This window comes from Mytilus edulis, chromosome 8 (genome assembly GCF_963676685.1).
Source record: "Mytilus edulis chromosome 8, xbMytEdul2.2, whole genome shotgun sequence".
Taxonomy (NCBI): domain Eukaryota; kingdom Metazoa; phylum Mollusca; class Bivalvia; order Mytilida; family Mytilidae; genus Mytilus; species Mytilus edulis.
Genome location: NC_092351.1, coordinates 22563096 through 22583256, shown reverse-complemented (window position 1 = coordinate 22583256; position 20161 = coordinate 22563096). Strand labels below are relative to the sequence as shown.

Below are 20161 nucleotides of genomic sequence, written 5' to 3'. Positions count from 1 at the left end.
CCTCTTTGACTAACTTATATAAATATTTCCGCTTCAAGGTTAAACCAATTTACTGTGTTGGGTTTCGAACTAAATGAGTGTAATGGGATTCACTATTCTCGATAGTTCTGTGGTTTTTTTTTATGACGGATGTTTGTCAGCTAGCTTTTTGTGTCATACACTAGTATTATTCTGTTTTTGTTCGATTAATGGTGTTTGATTGTCACGTAGTTACCTTCTCATGGCAACTGTATTTATGATAACTGTAAACAAATACAAATTGTCCACGTGACTTTAAAGTGCTTTTGAACAACAAGGACATCCTGTTCTCCTTAATTTATCAAATAGCAACAGGTGATAGGTATTTCAAACCAATCCATATTAATTAAAATTAGTTTGTTTCCGAATAAATATGTTCTATGTTTAAATATATATATATACGTATTTGAACGAAAGAAAACATTTCCAAATCAACTATGCTATTACAATGTATGATTCTCTGCATAATCTACAGTGCCCACGGTAAGCCTTAACGTTTATTTAATGAATACATATGCTAGTAAAGTATAAGTTGTACTGTTACAAAATAAAAACTAAATTTAACGGTCGCTAGCATTGCCTTTAACTTTGGGAATAGCTAATTTGTATACTATATACTACATGCACGTAAATATGTCTGTCCTCTGAACTTCTAATTGCAAAGTTGAAAATAAATAACATGTAGGGTTCACAGATATCAGACCTACTTAACTTCAAATCGCTATGAGGAACATAGCCTGATGTGTTTGTTCTTCCTTTGAATGGTAATTATGGTATTCAATATCGACTCTTCATCTCGTTTCATGGAAGTTTCTCAATGGTTGGAAACAAGTATTCACAGTGCAAGCACATTATATGAAGTTATTGATAATTAAGTTAGTTACATTTTTTTTGTGTGTAAGATAATCAAACAATAATCAAACGATCAAACCAAGTTTTTTTTTTAATTCTTTAAAAATTCATGGTGTTACACAGATTTGTTTTTTCTGTGTAATAATTATACTTGTTTGTAAACCCGCTTTACACACAGGATTATAAATTTTTTCCCCAATTATTCTACCCTTAATGATTACTATGTTATGACTTCCTGATACATTGATTCTTAATTTGCTTTTGTTTTATGTTGCTTTCTTCTAAGTCAATTAGTATTTCGGAGAAAAAAATGTCACATTTTCTTATACAACAAAAATTAAATTTTATTATTTAAAGATAGGCTTTTAAATGTAACATTTGTACTATCAATGATGAATTTTAATATCAAATATCAGTGAAAGTCCATTGTGTTGAGACATAACATGAAACCTATTCAAACTAAACAATATTTGTGTCAGGCTTCTGTCAATATTTATTTGTGTTAGTATTGCACGAGTTCGAATCCCGGAATATTTTTGTTTTGTAGATTTAACATTGTAGTGCTGATATTTAGGATAGCTATGAATATGATATGTGTTTTCAGCCAAGAATCTTCTTCAATGGAAATCCAATGGATTATTTTACGACAGCTTATTCTTTTAAATTGGATCAGCATTGAAGAATGATTCACGACTAAAAACCTACATATTATAATTTCATAAATATTCTAAATATCAACAGACAATGTTCAATCTAAAACTTTGCGGACGCAAATAAACGGTTCGTCTCAAAGTTTAAAATCATTGATGAATAATATTACGTTTACATCATTCTTCGATTTATCGTTTTACACTATTTGGACGAAGGAACATATTTCAAAACTTACTAGAACACAAGCGCGAAATCGCGTGCATTTATAACGTGATTGAAACAGATGTCTCTGGTTGAAAGTATTTAACCGTTTATGGTGAATTTTTATAAAAGATTGTATAAATGAAGAATTTCAGGAAAGGTATTAAAAATCATAGATAATGCGACAGGACATTTTTTTTTAGCCCTGTCCCTTTTTTCCAAAGTCCGATATTTTTTTGTTTTCTTTTGATTTTAATTATTTGCGCGTTTTCTGTATACTATGAATATACACAATATTTATTATAAATAAAGTGTTTAGAAATTAGCTATTTACTATCAATTCCAACATTATCACCCACAGTTGTCATTGATATATTAAATAGAGAGTCTCTATAAAGTATAGTAGTATCATCATAGTAAACATGCAGATAAGCGCGAAAAAAATTGTCATGTCCCCGAGTAGTTATAAAAATTGTGTGTACATTTAAGACAGTCCCAAACGGAAGTCTTGTATATGACATGCAAGTCAGCCCGATGACGGAAACAACACTTTTTTTCGATATCCCCTCCCCCCCCAAAAAAAAAACAACAAAAAAACAAACTGAATTATAATCAGAATGGGTGACAAATGCAACTACGCATGGTACCTATAGGACACAGAGGCATAATGATTAATTTGAATGAAGCGACACACAAAATGAGGTCTTCTCATTTAATAGTATAGATTTATATCTCTCTTTTGTATACCAATCTAGCAACATGTTTTACGACATCTAACGTTCAGTTTACTAAACTTTTTAGTAAATAAGTACAGCAATAAATTCACATCGTTATCGTAATCTGCCTTTTTTTTCGTCTACTATTTCACTACATTTTTAATACAATCATGATTATGTAAGTATTAATATAGGTGAGTCTGTCAATGCAGATTGAGTCACATGCCAATATCGATTTATTTGTTTTTGTAATGAATTTAATGAAATTTGCGGAAGACATGTTGTAACAGTACTTCTGTCCGTCAGCAATAGTTTGTGTGATTTTTAACTAATCTTCGCGTCACTTGTTGTACACGTTCAATTGTGGAATGGGTCAAAGGATATTGATTCAAAAGTCAGAAAAGGCCATATCGGTTATATGGTTACAAGGGACTACTCTGCTGTACCATGTTAACGAGTAGATGTTTCCATTATGAACTGGTAACATTAACGGCACCATTTGATGTTGTGCTTTATGAGCATTTCAACAATTATTGTCTCTTAAGTGATGCATATTTTATAAACATCTCAACAGAGCTTGTTCTCATTAGAGTTTTTTGGACAGGGTCGAAACAGTAAAATCACAAAATACTTAATTCCTAGTAAAAGTCAAAACGAAAAGTCCCTACTGTTTGGTTGTTATAGATAATCCCTCACCTCGAAAGACAACATGATTCCTTTCCCTGTTCTCGAAAATGATATTTGTCTGTTTTGTAAGAAGGTAGATCTGCTTACTCTTTCCCTTTTTAGCACATAGTTTTGATTTTCAACTATTTTTGTCATGCATAATGGTCTATAAATTTCATCTCTGACTATACAAAGGGGAGGTGTTCGATCAAAGAAAGAAACTATATTTCCATTTTCGTCTTACTTTAATTAATTTTTGGGGTTAAAGATCGGGAATCTTTAACCGTTATGCAGACCATGTGGTAACAATGAAATTTTATATAAATATTCTTCGCAAAATGTATCGTTAGTTCCATATTTTTCTTTATCTATACGTATCGTATTTAATATATTTTAGGTTATTATAATATAAACTGTATTTGTTTAATAACTATTGATACAATATTTAGCCCAGAATTCGAGGCAAATAAAGTGCAAGTACAGTATTGGACCATTTGCATGGTCTTATTCGTATTGTGGGATAAAGAAAGCGTGTTGCTTCATCGATAGTAACTGGAAATGCATAGACACAATTGGTGACGCTTGGTCCATTTCACACAGATGCAAATTTCATGAAAGGTTCGTTTAATGCTATTACATCTTAATTTTATATTTAGCTCTTACTTTCATCGCCATCGAAAGAACGTTTTATTTTATTATTCGTTTTATTTCTTTCGTCACAATCTGTCATTTAATAGTAGTTTGCTGTACTTAATAGTTTTACAAAATTTGTTTGCGTGTTAGAATGTTTAAACTGCACTCCATAACCATCTGTTTAATCGAGATCTTTTGGGTAAATTTTTTTTCTTAATGTGTATGTCACTCAATTCAAGAGTATGTAATTCCTTTTCGATACTTGCTGTTTGCCTTCGTTATTTTCACTTTTTGTTTTGAGAATCAATTAGGCCGTTTGTATTCTCTTTTTAATTGTTTCACATCTATGCATGCCTTTTATATCTTACTCTATGGTTTTATCACTATTGAAGGCAGTAAGGTGGTCTTTAGTATGTTGCTCATTTATTCGTTGGTTTTTGGATTGATGTTGAATTTGAGATCAACAGGATTAAGACGAACAAACGTACGAAAGCGTATCACTGACGAATCGTACAAAACACGAGCTCCTGTGTTATAAATAATAATGTATAAATTTGACAAGAAGCCGCTGGTTGAAGTAAAGTAATTAGCATCGTCTACTTGTAGTCATAAAAAAGGTATTACCTGCACGTATCTGTATCTTACTACTCACATTAATAATTCAATGTGTTCTAGATCAATATACACAGCTCTGCTATAAAAATTGAGGTAAAAAAAGGGTGTTAGATAATAAAAAGGGGTTATAGTATAGGCATTAAAGTAGTTTTCTGAGGGATTGGTCAGTTTCGTTAAAGGTTGGGTAGGGAAAATCTTTTCTTTTATTCTTTAAGAAGGAAAAAGGTAAATAAAAATCCCTATGTAAGAAAATTATCCACAATTAAATAATTGAGTTGATGATATATATCAACTTTAAAGGTCATCGTACTGACACAAACGTGACAGATGTAAAACAATACAGAACATATTAGTTTAGTAATTGAAGTGAACATATTCTTGAATTTTCTAGTGTCTGACAAGAGCTGTCCTACTTTTCATAAGATTAGAACAGTTCTTTGATAGAAATGATTTTGATTTTGTTTTATCTATGTATAAGTATACATGCAATTATCTTTTTTTTGTTTTTTTTTCAACTTCAGATTTTATTTTTTTTTTAACTTCAGACATGCAATTATCATCAATCTACATAATTATGCATCACTTCATTTATAAACATTTGAATACAGTATTCATTTAATCTTAATTTTTTCTCAAAAGATCTACCTGTATTTATTAAGCAGTTCCAATTTCATAGCACTGTATCCCGTTCTTTAATGTAAATATATAGAAACAATATATTTTTGAATTCAACATACAATAAGCTATAATTTGACACTAAAAATTACATTTCTATACGAGTTATAATATTTTTCACAACAAGATATATAAAAGTTGGATTTATGAAACTCTGATATTTGATACACAGGATTGCAAAATATTATCTGATTATTTCAGTTAATCCTCTTATAAAAGCGAGCATCCCATTCATGCACCATAATAATTGTATTTGAAGGTCCAAATCTCATAACAAAACCACGACAACACGACATCTGATGAACACAACTACTTTACCAGCCTATATCAAGACAACATATAACCGACGACAAAGAAATAGAAACATGAATAGGATGAACATTGGTCAAAATTCTGACAAAACCCTAAGGTACATGTAAATATGTATGGAAATCACTGGAGAAATTTTGTAATGAACGTATTATATTCGAAACAGACAGTAATAGAAAAGATCACTACCGTTTGGGAAAAGAAAAATATCTTTCTCACCAAAAGTATATATTTTGAATACGGATATGTATACGTAGACATGATTAAATTGGGAAAACACTTTTTAGTACATTTTCTAACTAGATTTCGTCCTTTCAAATCAAGATTTTATTTTAGAAAAAGTTAGACGATATGATACTTTCAAAAAGAAGCCTTGGTGATATGAATTCACAGTTATGGAGGTTCTTTGTTAGTTGTGATTTTTTTGTTATTTTAAAAAAAAAATCTTGTCAAATGCTAATTTTGGTCGAATTTGTAAATATAGTAGAATTGGATTCGACTGCCATACAAGTGAGAGGTTTAGCGCTATACAACAAAGTTCATTGTAAACCAAAAGGGACATTCATAAGTTAAAAATAAACTGACAACGTCATGGCTCAAAAACATTAAGATAAATAACAGCAGATGGAATGCAGCATAGAAAACCAAAGACCGAATAATATGAACCACGTCAAACACCACTGAGATTCTAATGTGCTCCAGAAGAGTATGTAGGTCCTGTCCTTCACGTGGGACCCGTTGGTTTGCTTACATAACAACACATCCAGTAATAAGTCTAGTTGTTATACCACCATTAATTCTCCCCTATAACTGTTATTTAAATTTAAAAACAAACTGGTGCAGAAAGTATCTTGTTTTCAAATAAAGAAATGCATGGCATGTGAAATTTTTTGTTATTTCCAATACTATAGACAAAGTGTCATATAATATTTCATTGCATATACGAAAAACAAACATCACTGGAAGTTAACCAATCAAATGTCTATCTTTTGTTTTTGTTTACAAGCTTTAGTAACCATGCAAAGTCGAGTTTCCAATATATTCTATACGAACACTCAATAGAAGAATAATGGTCCTTCAAACCACTCAAGATACATATTTATGATTTTTTTTTACTGCAATGGTATGAAAGATTAACTGATGTGACGTACTATGATCTGTTGGTATTACACCTCTAATTCGGTAGGTCGCATTCGGGGAACGGTGGACAGGACGGTAGTTACGGAAATCAGAAAAAAAACCAACATCTATCATCTTTTTAACGGATATTCCATAACAGTCAACCAAATCGTGATGTTGTCTGTAAAAAGGAATGAATTCAACGGCACCACTAGAAAGTCTTAGTTTTATAGTTCCCTCTTGAGCAGAAGTTATCTGTCATGGAAATCATTGTAGGAAAATACAAGACCTGGGATATCGTATTAGCTGTAAAATATATAATTCGTATGTAAAAAAACAATTATAACTCGTTACACTAGTTGCCTATAAAAATGTAAAACTGACGAACGAATGAACAGAACACTCATCCCGCATAAGATAAGCATCGGTATATCAATTATGTGTTGACATGAATTATCATTTATATACTATAAAATTTACTCTTAGCGTTCAATTCATTGAAATATTTAAAATTTACTAACACAAGGTTATAAATTCGTAGTTCAAAACACCGTTCGAATTGTTTGGGCGTCAAGGCTTTTCGGATTCGTTTTTTTTTTCGTTTTGCGTGTTTTTAACCGTGACAATAAAGTTGAGATTTACACATTACGTTAGCCTTTGATCTTCTGGCAAAAAAATTAAAATGAGAGCTTTTACCTCATCATGATTTTAAAATGGACAACAACAATACAAGTAGTAGTCACTTGCTTTTGGTGTCATGAATAAAAACAGCATATTTTTTTCTTGAATTATAATAGTCTGTGGTTGTAAACATCTGTTTATAAAAACAAACCGTCATATGCATATTTCAGATGTGGCTTAAGGTCTTTGGTTACTACACAGCTAAAAGCACGTTTTAATTCATAAATGCTTTTTTTTGCTAAATATATTTCCTTCATTTGTAACGAAATTGTACATAAGTTTGTTCTGCTTTTTAATCTTATTTTAAACAAAATATTGTTACTTTCATCGATATTTGATTAAAGATTTTTATAAGATGTCACTTGGAAAATAAGAACAAAAATGTGAGCAGTTATATGATATTTATTTTAGAACTAATATACTGTCCAGAGGATTTCCAAGATATATAAGAAGCACAACAGAGTACAGATATTCAGAATACGAACCTACTTCAGAGGTCAACCTGTTCCGAATTCTTCCAGCGTAAGAAAATCGTATACTTAATACTTAAAACGTGTAAATAAATACCCAAAACATATTAATTGAAATACAAACATACATCCTTCATTCTCAAGATAAGTACATATCGATTTGAAATAAAACAACTCCAATATAGTAAACACAAGACAACTCATTTCAAACACCACTTTTCTCTACTCTATTCGGTTTGATGTTAAACACATTATGGCAAAGCCTTTTTTTACCTCAAGGTGTCTTGATGTTAGCGTTGTAAATTACTGTAACATACATGTAAGCGTATTTTTTTTTTTACTTTTATTTTTTTTTATTTCAACAATTACAACATATACATTTGTACATGACATTCTATTAAAAAGATCAAGAAAAATAAAATTTAAATATTAAAAATAGGGAAGAAAAAAAAAAAGAAAAAAAACAGAAAAAAACCGCAATGGTTACATCCCTATCTCTATTCTAAATAATCACATATTCGTTTCAAAAACATTCCATACTTGGTCAAATTCAGTTAAGAAATAACTGATGCAAGCTAAACTTAATAGTAGTTTTAACATGGGTAGGCATTATATTCGTGATTATTTATGCCCGAGCGATGGTGAGATAAACCTATGAAATCTTTGTGTGGCTAAAAATTCTATTTCAATTAATTTAGAGTAATAGTAGTGGCAATGATAATCTTCGTCTGTTTATGTTGCTGTTTAAACAACGACAGGAAACAACGTAAGATGAGACTTAAAAATAGAAGACGTCTTCAACAATCAAGGGCCTTACAACAGACAAATGAACAACAACAGTTTAGCGTTATAGGTAAGATTTTAAAAATCAACCTGAAACAAAATCTTCCAAAAAAACAATACAAAAACACGTTACTCAAAAATAAATATGTTTTTCTTCTTACCTTGGAAATGCTGAAACCTCAAAAAATATCGAAAAACACATTCAACAATCAAAAGTGTAATAAAAGGACAAACAAGACCGTTATTGAAATATCAAAATTCAAAATAAAGAATGTTGATAAGAAGACATTAAATAAGAATAACACACTATCGGGATACGAAATAATCTTTGTGCTTTTAATTCATTAATGTAAATATCTTGTATAACAGATGTGTATTTATTAACACTAGGTTTGTACTATGACAATGGAAATGCTGTTGCCGGTGTTTCTTATCCAAGGACACAGCTGAGCTATGGAGCCGATTTGGAAAGGCTCATCAATTCTACATCTGACTGCTCAGCATCCCTTCCCACAGTTAACCCACCAGCATATGAAGCTATCATCAATAATGGCAATAAAACCGCTATTGATTCATATAATCCAAGGATATACACAGGAGACGTTGAGAAAAGACACACCCAGCATATACCAAATAACGGCACAGTATTTACATTCATTGACGATACAAAATATATACCCACAGTTAGTCCACCAGCATACGAGGATATCATGAAAGAAAATGCAGCCGCAATTGTTTCATATAATCCAGGAACACACACACAAGACAACGAGGAAAGGCTTGCCAATTATATTGCGAATGACGGTACTGTTACTCATTTATAAGACGATCCAACATCGACATCTACGTGCACAACAAATCCCCATAATACGAACATTATATGTATAAACATATCGAGATCGAGTGCACGTTTTAATCTTTGCATTTAGACATCATTTGTTTTGTCATCTTTTTTTGTTGGACATTTCCTTAAATGAATTTACCTTTGGACTTTTCTATTTTCTCTTTTATTGTAGTATTATCATTGTAATTAAAACACAAAGAATGTTACGCTGCCAATATGAATAGTGTAAAAATAAAGATAAATCTTAAATATGTTAGACTCAGATTTACTTAAGGCCTTTAATCGACGTCTGTTCCTCAAATCGACATCTTAATATGACATAACAATCTCAAATCGACGTCCAATATAGTGATTCTATAATCCGACGTCCTGTATTGCAAAAACCACATCCGATTGATTTTAGTCGTCTTTAATTCATGTTCAATATCGATAAATAATGAATGACTGGGCTTAATTTACACTTATACATGCATATGTTTTGTAGGGTTTTTATAACAACTAAAGTTTCCAACATTTATACATAGTTTCCATAAAATATGCTAATAAATGTTTATTTTTTTAATTTTTTTTTTTAATTTATCACATTTATTGAAATCTGTACATTTGTTAGTTTATTGTTGATCTTAATGAAAAGTTTACCCAACAGATCTACAAACTAGTGTATCGTTCCTATTCATAATAATAAATGATACTAGTATGCATGTATGTGTATGTCAATGAGAAAGCAACCCAACGACAAAGAAAACCAAACGACATCTAGAAGCATTATTTAGTCTCCCACAATAGATAAAATAAAGATGTACACCTAATTGATTTGACATTATTATAATTTGGACTCTCTGTAAGATATTCGTATCCAATTTCTGAGTTTAACAGTTGAAATTGAATACGCAAAAATTGTTCTGCTGTCCTGAGTGTTTGATGGCTTCTAATTGGAAATCATACCACATCTCCTTATGCTTATATCTGTCCATTAAACTATACAAAAATGCATAATCACTGAGCATAAATTTATTATTTACAATAAAATGTCATTCTTAAAACAATGAATCATTACAATTCAAAAACATACCAAGTTTTTTATATTATTTATACAAGTAGTAAACAGGATAAAAATTGCAATATGTTCAAAACCATTAACATGTGCTGTGTTGAGGCACTAATTATTCATATTCTGAACATGGTTCACTATCAAAGCAATATTTTCTGCAAAGCTAATGCTTAACTGTTGGTTTATATTTAAGACTTGGTCTTTATTTTTAATTTCATGGATGCTGTTGATAATACTATTTAATAAATCAGATGAGAGTCCAGTCTTTGGTATGTTTATTGGGAAACCTGAAGCTTCATTTTCTGCATCAAAGTACTGCTGGAGCATTGTTATTAATATCTTCTTCTTATTCATAGCGAGCCTTGGCTTCTTTGGTTTTTTGACCTCATAGTCATTTGAGCCGTCTGAATGCAGTGGTTCTTTGCATAACTCACACATACATGCTAGTTCACAATTATCACAACAGTTATGATGAAGAACTGTTCTGTCAAAATGTACACCAAAGAAATCACTAAGAAATTTCCACCTACACTCAGAAGTCATTATAAAATCTTTCATTTTTGGTTCCAGTGGCATATTGTTACCAATATCATAATTGTTGAAGTACATAATGGCAGAAGAATCTTTACCATTACGTCCTGCTCTTCCAACCTTTGCATATAGGCTAAAAAGAAAATAACATATATGATATATTTTAAATGTACATATAATATATAGATATGTACATGTATATGCTATACATCTAAAACTGACCAATTTATTATGGAATAAATATTTACACAGGATATACATGATATTTGCAGTCATTACCTGACAAATATACCTGTTTTGCACACGTTAAGTTCTTTTTAGTTCAGTGTTTATGTCTGAAATGCTTAAAACATAAACAACTTTGTATTAGTTTTCTTTTTCTCTCTCTCCTTTGAGTACTAGTGTCCTCAACATCTACATTTACTTAATAAACACACTTGTAGCCTGTTGTTCAGTAGTTATAGTTTGTTGGTGTAGTGCATGGCTCTAGGAGTTTTTTTTCATTTCTTGTATTGTATATACATGTAGGCTTGACGTTGATTTTCATGTCTGAATGTTTTATACTGGTCATTTTGGGACTCTCTATACATTTGTTATTGCTTGCTGTTTGGTGTTAGCCATGTGTTCTGTGTTGAAGACTGTACTGTGATCTATATACCAGGTATAACTACATTGTGACTTTGGATAGAGGGTTGTCTCATTGAAACTCGTACCACATCTTCGTATTTATATACATGTTTTCAAATGAACAGCATAGTTGCATAAGTACAATTTTTTTTGTGAATTAAACAACAGAATTGAGGATCAACTTACTTTCCAATGAATTAGGTACACCAAAATGAATTATTCTCCTTATATCTGGTGCATCAGTTCCCATGCTATATGCTTCTGTAGCAAACAAAAGTCTAAGAGAGTCACTTGACATCTGCTGGACAACATGTTGCTTCAACTGAAAAAGGAAAGTACAATGCTAAAAACATTTATCAATAAATCTTCATTTTAATTAGTCTTCAAATAAAAACATATTGAATTAAACTCTTACTTATATTAATATTCATGAATATTTAGCAATACATCTCTGTGATGCGATTTTTTGTTGATACAATGTTATGTAGAATGAATACCCAAGCTTTTAATTTTAAGAATAAAGTAAAATTTTACGGTTCACAATGGGAAGTTATCTCTTTGCAAACATTCCACACTTACAAGTAGTTGCTTCTTCTAAACAAAATCTTTTATAGTTTTTCATTGTAGTTTTCTAGTATATGTACCTATAATTATTTGATCATGTACATGTACATAGTAATAAGCTTTCAATTTTTCCAGTGAAGTTCACCTTAAAATGAGGGTTGACACAAAGTTTATATCTTTTTTTCAAGTTTCACGAAATAACTTTAATAATGTTAGAAAATGCACATTAATCAGTTAGAACCGGAAAGTTAAATATTATATTGTCTTCAAAATCAGCATTGGTAAATATGTTCCTCAAAACAAAACACATATACTTTTAAACTATGTGCATGTACATGTATTACAATTTACTAGTCTACACAAATTAAAATATTATTTGCTTACCTGTTCTGTTGATGGAGCATGGTACTGACTGACCAATGTCTTCATTGTTTCATCAACAGGTGTGCCATTATTTTCAGGAAGCATTGCTAACTGGTATCCTGCTGCACACCATTTCAGCTTGGAATATATGACTGTCTTTGGAAAACGGTCTTGCTTTTCTTTCCACTCTTTGATAATAGGCATGAGAACAGATCCATGAGAGTCTGTCGAATTCTGTACTGGTCTTTTCTTGCAGGTTAGCTTAATATTGTCACGTACAATCGAAGTGCTTACAATTTTCAGGTTCGTGAGATGTAGTGTTTTCTTAATTGCCTCACAAGTCTGTTTTGTGGCTGTCCCAGTTAAAGCTAGCACCTTTGCATTTGGGAATGTTGATCGCAGCATTGAGAGTTTTTTATAATCTTTTCGAAAGTCTGCCCCCCATTTCTCTACACAATGAGCCTCATCTATAACAATAGAGGTGGACGTTTCCTGCCATGCTGCATTACTAAAAATGTCAATAATAACTTTATTCAGGAAATGTTCTGGATGTCCAATCACAAATTTAAATTTAGCACTGACGAATTTGCACAAGACACAGTCTAAAGACATAGTAGAACAAGAAAGTTTTTGGAGACGCTGCAACAATTCCGGAGAGACACAAATGGCCATACTGCCATATCTATCTAATTGTTCTGTGATGATTGAGTTTAAAGGGTTTATAATTAAAACTGATGATCGTAGATGCAGGTGAGCCAATGATTCAAATATCAAGGATTTGCCGTAACTGGTTTTCAAACAAGCAATCACATCGGATTCTTTCAAATGTAACAAACAATCTACTTGCTTAGGCTTCAGGAATCTGTATTCAGTATTTCTGCAACTGTTGATTGTAAATAATGCATGCATTATGCGGATAATTTGTTGTAACTTCTCTATAAACATTGTATCGCACCGATTAACTATGGGAGGCGCCATGTTTGTTATGATTTGATGCTTTCCCACAATTCAGTGCTGCGGAAGAGGTAAAATTGTCCAATCAGATAATCGGAGTAATTGTATTACGCCTGGCTAACATGTAGCGGAGCTAATCAGTAGCCAGGACCCCAGGCTATTCTCCGGGCACTCCGTCTTTCTCCACTAATAAAAACTGACCGCCACGAAATAGCCTATATGCGGTGCTTAAAAGTTGCGTTAAAACACAAAACATCGAGAATCAAATACTAGTATATTGAAGATAATGATTATAGACAAAGGATGCTTGGATATAGAATGAAACAATTTCTAAAGTGTCTCTGTTTTTATCTTTTTTTTTAAATTTAAATAAAGAAGTCTAGTGGTAAGCAAAGTTTATCTCAGATGAATTCAGCTGTTCCTTTATATGACAGATCCATCTATTGGATCAACATTGGAGGTAGCACACGGATGAAAACACATTTTATATTCAAAAATACCCTAAATACTGATCCCATGCCTAATATACCATATTCTGTGTTATAATTCTAGGCTCTACTAACATGGAAAGTAACACTAGACAAACGGAAATGGAAATTTTTGTTCATTTGCTTCCAACATTTGGGTTTTAGATGACGGTTTATCAAAATAAATACGTCATACAAATCGAATGTAAAATGTGGTATTAAGGCTTTCTGGCACTTGGTCAGCATCGCTGCTAGAAGACTTCTCGCTTTTATTCTGTGGTTAGCAAGTCGAAATGTACTTTTGCATTGTTTATTTGTGTGTTTCTCTGTCCTGAATGTTCTTGTATCTATTATTGTATTCCTGTCATGTAATGTTGTCATTTTAGTATTATATTTAGCATTGCTATAAATACGCGATGTTTTGCTAGCCAAAAAAATCAGGTTCAACCCAACATTGTTTCTTAAAATATTTTGTACCAAGTCAGGAAAATGGCAATTGTTACCGTATAGTTCGTTTCTGTGTGTGTTGCATTGTCGTTTGTTTTTTGTTGTTGCACATCAGTGTTTTAGTCGGGCCGATCGGTGAAAAAATTGCTCAAAGAATGAGGAAAGCACCAATTTTTGCATGATGGTACATTTTTGTGTACTAAGCAATTTCAGCTATGGACCCACCCTTAAAATTCAAAATGGCGGCTTATTTCAAGATGGTTGCCGTACGTTCTAAAATATTTTCAAATATTGCACAAACCACAGTTGATTTGATGCTAGAAGCACAAAAATCAACATATTTTAATGACTTGGTGTACTAAGCAAGATTTTGTTTTGATCTATCTTTGAAATACATAATGGCGGCTATTTTCAAAATGGCCGCCTTGAAAAATAAGCAAATATTCATTATTGAGAATTGACCTGAATATAAGCATTTTATTGATTTAAGGTGTCATTTATAGTTTCTGTCCCAGTTCTGTCCTTTTTTATTTTGCCTTCCTTGTCATTTCATACACAAAGTAGTTGCTTTCATAAAAAGCTGCAGTTGTAGCTTCATTAAAAGCTGCACTGTGTGTTGTCTTGGGTCACACATCAAAGCTGTGGTTTGGGATTTATCTGCCTTAAGATATTATTCAGTGCCTATCTTATTTCTTGGGTCGCAATATTTTGCTATTTGAGATATTAAACTGTGAACTGAGATTCATTTAAACACATATCAGTGAAATGGCAGGAATTGAAGACAACACGGACAAGAACATTAAAATGGCAGAAACTGAATCACTTGTGGATATGGAGAAACCACAGCTGAAGACGTTTTAACAGAGGACAGCTCAGAAATTACTATTAAACTATTGTACCAGGAATTTTTAGCAGATAGAAAATCTAATGCTCAAAGAACAGTTGAGATTTACCGCAATATAAAACAGAGCGACGCGCGAATTGATAAGATATGTGTTGGTCACATTACGTTTAAAGCTGAACAGAAAGAGGCAATGAATATTAATAACGAACAGATGAGAGCAATATCTCGGCAACTTCAGCAGTCTAAAGACATGATAGACCACAAGGCTAGTAATAATTGCTTGGCGGAATTGATGGTAAGACCAATACGATATTTAATGTTGTGGTGAGATGAATGGACAAGCTGACAACAACTGAGGAAGGAAACACAGTTCAATTTAAAAGTGCATTTGAACAGCAGGGTACCTTCCAACAACTGGCATCTGTTGTAAATGAATTATTGGACAATCGAAATATAGAAGTTAAAATTCCTCCAATGGACACATCATCTAAGCCAAAATGTGACCTTAGCCAGTACAACGAAAGTTTACCAAAAGTACACAACAAAATCCATGCCTTGGGTCTTTCCCCAATTGTAGTTCGCATGAACCATCAACCGCACCAACTATGTTGAAGGTGTCTTCACCATAAGTCAAAAGTCAAAAGTCCTATGTCAGGGCCCTTGGCCCTGCATGAGACAGTTCAAATTATTCAACAACAATCTCTATTTAAGAAAATACTACAAACCTCTAGTACTAATCATGTGTCTTCTTACGCGCACTGACCATCTACTATGAGTCAATAATATTAAGTTAAGAGCAGCACACCATTACAGAAACAATTGTCTGCAAGTGGATTCTATCAAGCTTCTCCAATGCTGAATGCAGTGCCTAATACTTACGGTATCATCCCCGTCGAGTCAATAATAAATCCACCATTTATCACTCCAATTATGACAACCTCGTCAGCGAAACCAAAAGAGTGTAGCAACACCTCTTCTTCAGACTCCTCATTGGAGAGAGAATATACCCGATGGATCCAAGGGACCGGAGCCGAAGCCCACCTCCCAAAAAATGCAAAAACTCAATTGGAGAGGATCCATGACTTGGGCGGCGTTCATTTACCAATTTGAACGAACTGTCGGTAGATAACAATGGTAAAACAGGAAAAATGTGTGTAGATCCCAGATTGCCAGGCTGATGTTGGCTTTGAGTACGCTCGCAAGGTAAAAACAGATGATAATTCCAAGGCCTTAAAAAAAGAATTCATTTGGAGCAGCGCTTCAGCAAGAAAAATCAAACCGGATTGGAACTGAAGCAATCCGTTGAGGATGTAAAGACAAAGATTCTATAAGGCTAGTTCTAGAGAGGAACCCAGAAACATTCAACAAGGCGATTAAAACAATTGAAAACTAATAGCAAACCAAATGGCGATATATGGATCAAAAAGTGCCAATTATGACCATCGACAAGTCTACTTTGCTGATGGCGCAGTATCACCGACTGATAAAAGAAATATGAGCAGTCCTTTGGATAATGAGGTGCATAACTTTACACAAATTGTCACAAAACTAACTGATGTTATGCTTTCAACTACTAATCAGCATAACCGTGGATTGGCCGATCAATATAATATCGGTTCTTCTGATCAAGTAATCATGGAAGATCACCAGTTAAATGGTAGATCACCTGATCAATCTACACGTGGAAGATCTCCTGAGCAATACAATCGCGATAGATCGCAAGATAAAACTACACCCAACCTTAATGCCTATCGATCAGCAACACCCCCCACTAAGCTAGATATCATATGGTTAGCATCTCCACGGACAAACTCCAGAAATCCAGGTTATTTCAGACAACGGTCACCTTCACCAGGATACGGAGCAAATCAAAGTGCAACAAAGTCTATTGGCCATGAAACATCACCTCATCACAAAATCGATCAGATGCCCACGTCCTCGTCAAATATTTTCATCAGAAGTACCATGTGAAAGAGCTTAGCAGTAACAGGTACTATACATGACCAGAATGTGAGCATGATTGTGGACACTGCTGCAATGATAACATTAGTAAATGAGAAATTAATTCCGGCAAAAAAAATGAGATTTGGAGAACGTAACGCTACGTGGTGTGGGTTAACAGCTTGTCATTTGGGAAGATTATAAAGAACGACTCTTGACATTAATAGAATAAACATACAATTGGATGTTTGCAAAGAGCCATTAACAGACGATGTTATACTTATGGTAGGTACTTTGGACACATTGAGCGCAGTGATAAACCTGAGTGCTCCCACAATTACCATCAACAATAGAGTGATAAATGCGGCATTTGTTAACAATGAAAACGAGATTTCAACTCAGCAAGTTTGCATAAAACGAACCATCACAGTTCCGCCAAACTCAAAAATGACTGTTACCATTAAAACTAATAAAAGTGCTGACCAGGAGTGAATTCTAGGACCATACTCGCGAATAATTGCGAATTTGTTTCGCACGTAGTTGGAAAAGGAAATAGTTGACCCTTAACCGTTTTAAGTGAATGCAATCGTCTTACCCCCCTGAAGAAAGGTACATCTATGGAGTACATAGAATAATTTGACGATGCAGTGGGTACGGCAGATGAAAACTCGATAAATGACGTAAGACGTGGCATTGAAGAGACACGAGACAAGGTGCCCTCGGCACTGCCTCAAAGCTCAGATGAGTAACTTACTATTCCACCACATTTAACCGACATATATTAAAGTTCAATCGACTAGTTTCAACCTATTTCATTCCAACCATTAAAACTGAAAGCGTTTAAAGAACAATTTCAATAACATGTAACATATTGATTAACTTTTTGAATTTCTCTTTTTTGTTTTTGTATATGCAGCCATATTTGCAAATGTATGTGTTCTAGAAACAACCAAATATTTTTTTTTATATTTTGAAATTAATTGATAACAAATTTAAGAACATGAAGTCCATTTTTAAAGAATCATTTCTTTAATCTCCGAAATTATATAGAATACCTATAGGACAATCTTGATATTTATACCGTTTTTCCGCCATCTTGAAAATGGCAGCCATTTTGGATTTTTCAGAGTGGGTCCTTGGCTGAAATCAAAGGGTATATAATCAAGAACTTCTATGCAAAGTTTCACGCTTTCCTCATCAAGTGAGCAATTCAGCTCTATATCTGCACCAATCGGCCGGACTATTTCTGCTATTTCGTTGTTACCCTCTTATAGATTATGTGTTTCACTCGGTTTCAGTTTGTGTTCCTGGTTTGTTTTCACCCAATCAATTTATGACTTGCGAACAACGGTATACTACTGTTGCCTTTATTGATGATATCATCAGTTCAGCAGTCCTGGCGTACTAAATTATAATCCTTGTACCTTTGATAGCTTTTTTTCAATCTTGACACTTTTGTCCGTTTGTAAGTCATATTTTATTACTTGAAATCACTATCACCATTTTGACTTGTAATTGTTTGACTTGTTGTTGAAAAATACTTCGAATATTTGTTTAATTCAAGTAGAATTTGACAACCAGTGAATGAAGTATTTACAAGGGAAATTAATCCTGCCTTATTCGGATGAAACAACAGGAACTGGAATATAATTTGATATGTCAGAAACGCGTTTCGTCTACAAAAGACTCATCAGTGACGCCAAGATCGAAATGGTTAGAAAACAAAGTACAAAGCTGAAGAGCATCAATGACAAACTGAATTTATATACATTTACCTACTTCTAAGTCTGTGATTCGTAATGAAATATCCTATGTACATTTTTAGCTCACCTGGCCCGAAGGTGGCCAGGTGATCTAAAAGAACATAGGGGTCAAATGCAGTTTTTGGCTTATATCTCAAAAACGAAAGCTTTTAGACCAAATTTTTAGATGAATCAAACAACCCATTGTTGGGTTGCTGCCACTTAATTGGTAATTTTAAGAAAATTTTGCAGTTTTTGGTCATTATCTTGAATATTATTATAGATAAAGATAAACTGTAAACAGCAAAAATGATCAGCAAAGTAAGATCTACAAATAAGTTAATATGACCAAAATTGTCAATTGATCCCTTAAGGGGCTATTGTCCTTTAATGACAATTTTTCACAATTTGAAAAAATCTTCTCTCTAAAACTACTCAACCAAATTCAACCAAACTTCAACTGAATGATCAGTAAGGTGTATAAAATAAAGTTTGTGTTTTTTTTGCTATTTTGTCAAGAAACATGGCCGTCATGGCTAAACATAGAACACAGGGTAAAATGCAGTTTTTGGCTTATAACTCAAAAACTCCAGCATTTAGAGCAAATAAGACAAGAAAGTTATAGTATTTATTAAGTCATGGTCTACCTGTCCTGAAATTTTTAGCCCAATTGGGTAACTGGTTTTTCAGGTATAATGCCCCTGAATTGATGATTTTAAAGAAATTTTGCAGTTTTTGGTTATTATCTTGAATATTATTATAGATAAAAATAAACTGTTTATAGCAAAAATGTTAAGCAAAGTAAGATCTACAAATAAGTTAATATGACCAAAATTGTCAATTGACCCCTTAAGGAGTTATTGCCCTTCAAAGACTTTTTTCACAATTGTTCATCATGTTGACTTACTTTAAAAAATCTTCTCCTTTGAAACAGCTGAATCAATTTCGGCCTAACTTAGGCTAAATGAGTTTCAGAGTATTTAGTATAAATTATATATTTTATTTCCTTGTATGTCAAGAAACATAGCTCCTATGGCTAAAATAGAACATAGGAGAAATTTTTTTTTTTTGCTTTTGAAGAAAATAGGACGATTCAAAGAACATTTAAATAAATTGAAAAGCCAAAATAATCATTGATGAGAGATTTAACCAAAAAAATTACGGTGAGCGATTCAGGCTTTTGAGAGCCTCATGTTTTATATGAAAGATGCATTAGATATACCTTTTAACTCTTAAAATATAACGCACACTATGACACTCCAAATTCATTCGAATCATTCAAAAATATATAAGGTTTTTTTCCTTTATATTCAGTTGTTACTATTAAGAAATAACTTTGTTGACTACTTATAAAAAAGTAGTGATTTTTTTTGTGTGTTTTGTTTCTGTTTCATAAA

The 20161-nt window shown here is 32.6% G+C and overlaps 2 protein-coding genes across 2 annotated transcripts; one reads left to right on the top strand and one right to left on the bottom strand.

The window, feature by feature from the left end:
* Positions 1-389: 389 nt before the first annotated feature.
* Positions 390-9482, top strand: LOC139485088 (uncharacterized). The gene is made up of 6 exons (XM_071269206.1): positions 390-501; positions 3554-3722; positions 5287-5436; positions 7548-7658; positions 8305-8459; positions 8780-9482. The coding sequence occupies exons 1-6, from the start codon at positions 456-458 to the stop codon at positions 9211-9213; spliced, it is 1065 nt and encodes a 354-aa protein (XP_071125307.1). The 5' UTR covers positions 390-455; the 3' UTR covers positions 9214-9482.
* An 811-nt stretch (positions 9483-10293) lies between these two features.
* LOC139485087 (ATP-dependent DNA helicase RecQ-like) lies at positions 10294-13477 on the bottom strand. Its single transcript, XM_071269205.1, has 3 exons — positions 12391-13477; positions 11629-11764; positions 10294-10948 (listed from the first exon to the last, which is right to left on the bottom strand). Exons 1-3 carry the CDS (start codon positions 13345-13347, stop codon positions 10839-10841), a joined length of 1203 nt encoding a protein of 400 aa, XP_071125306.1. The 5' UTR covers positions 13348-13477; the 3' UTR covers positions 10294-10838.
* Between the last annotated feature and the right edge of the window lie 6684 nt (positions 13478-20161).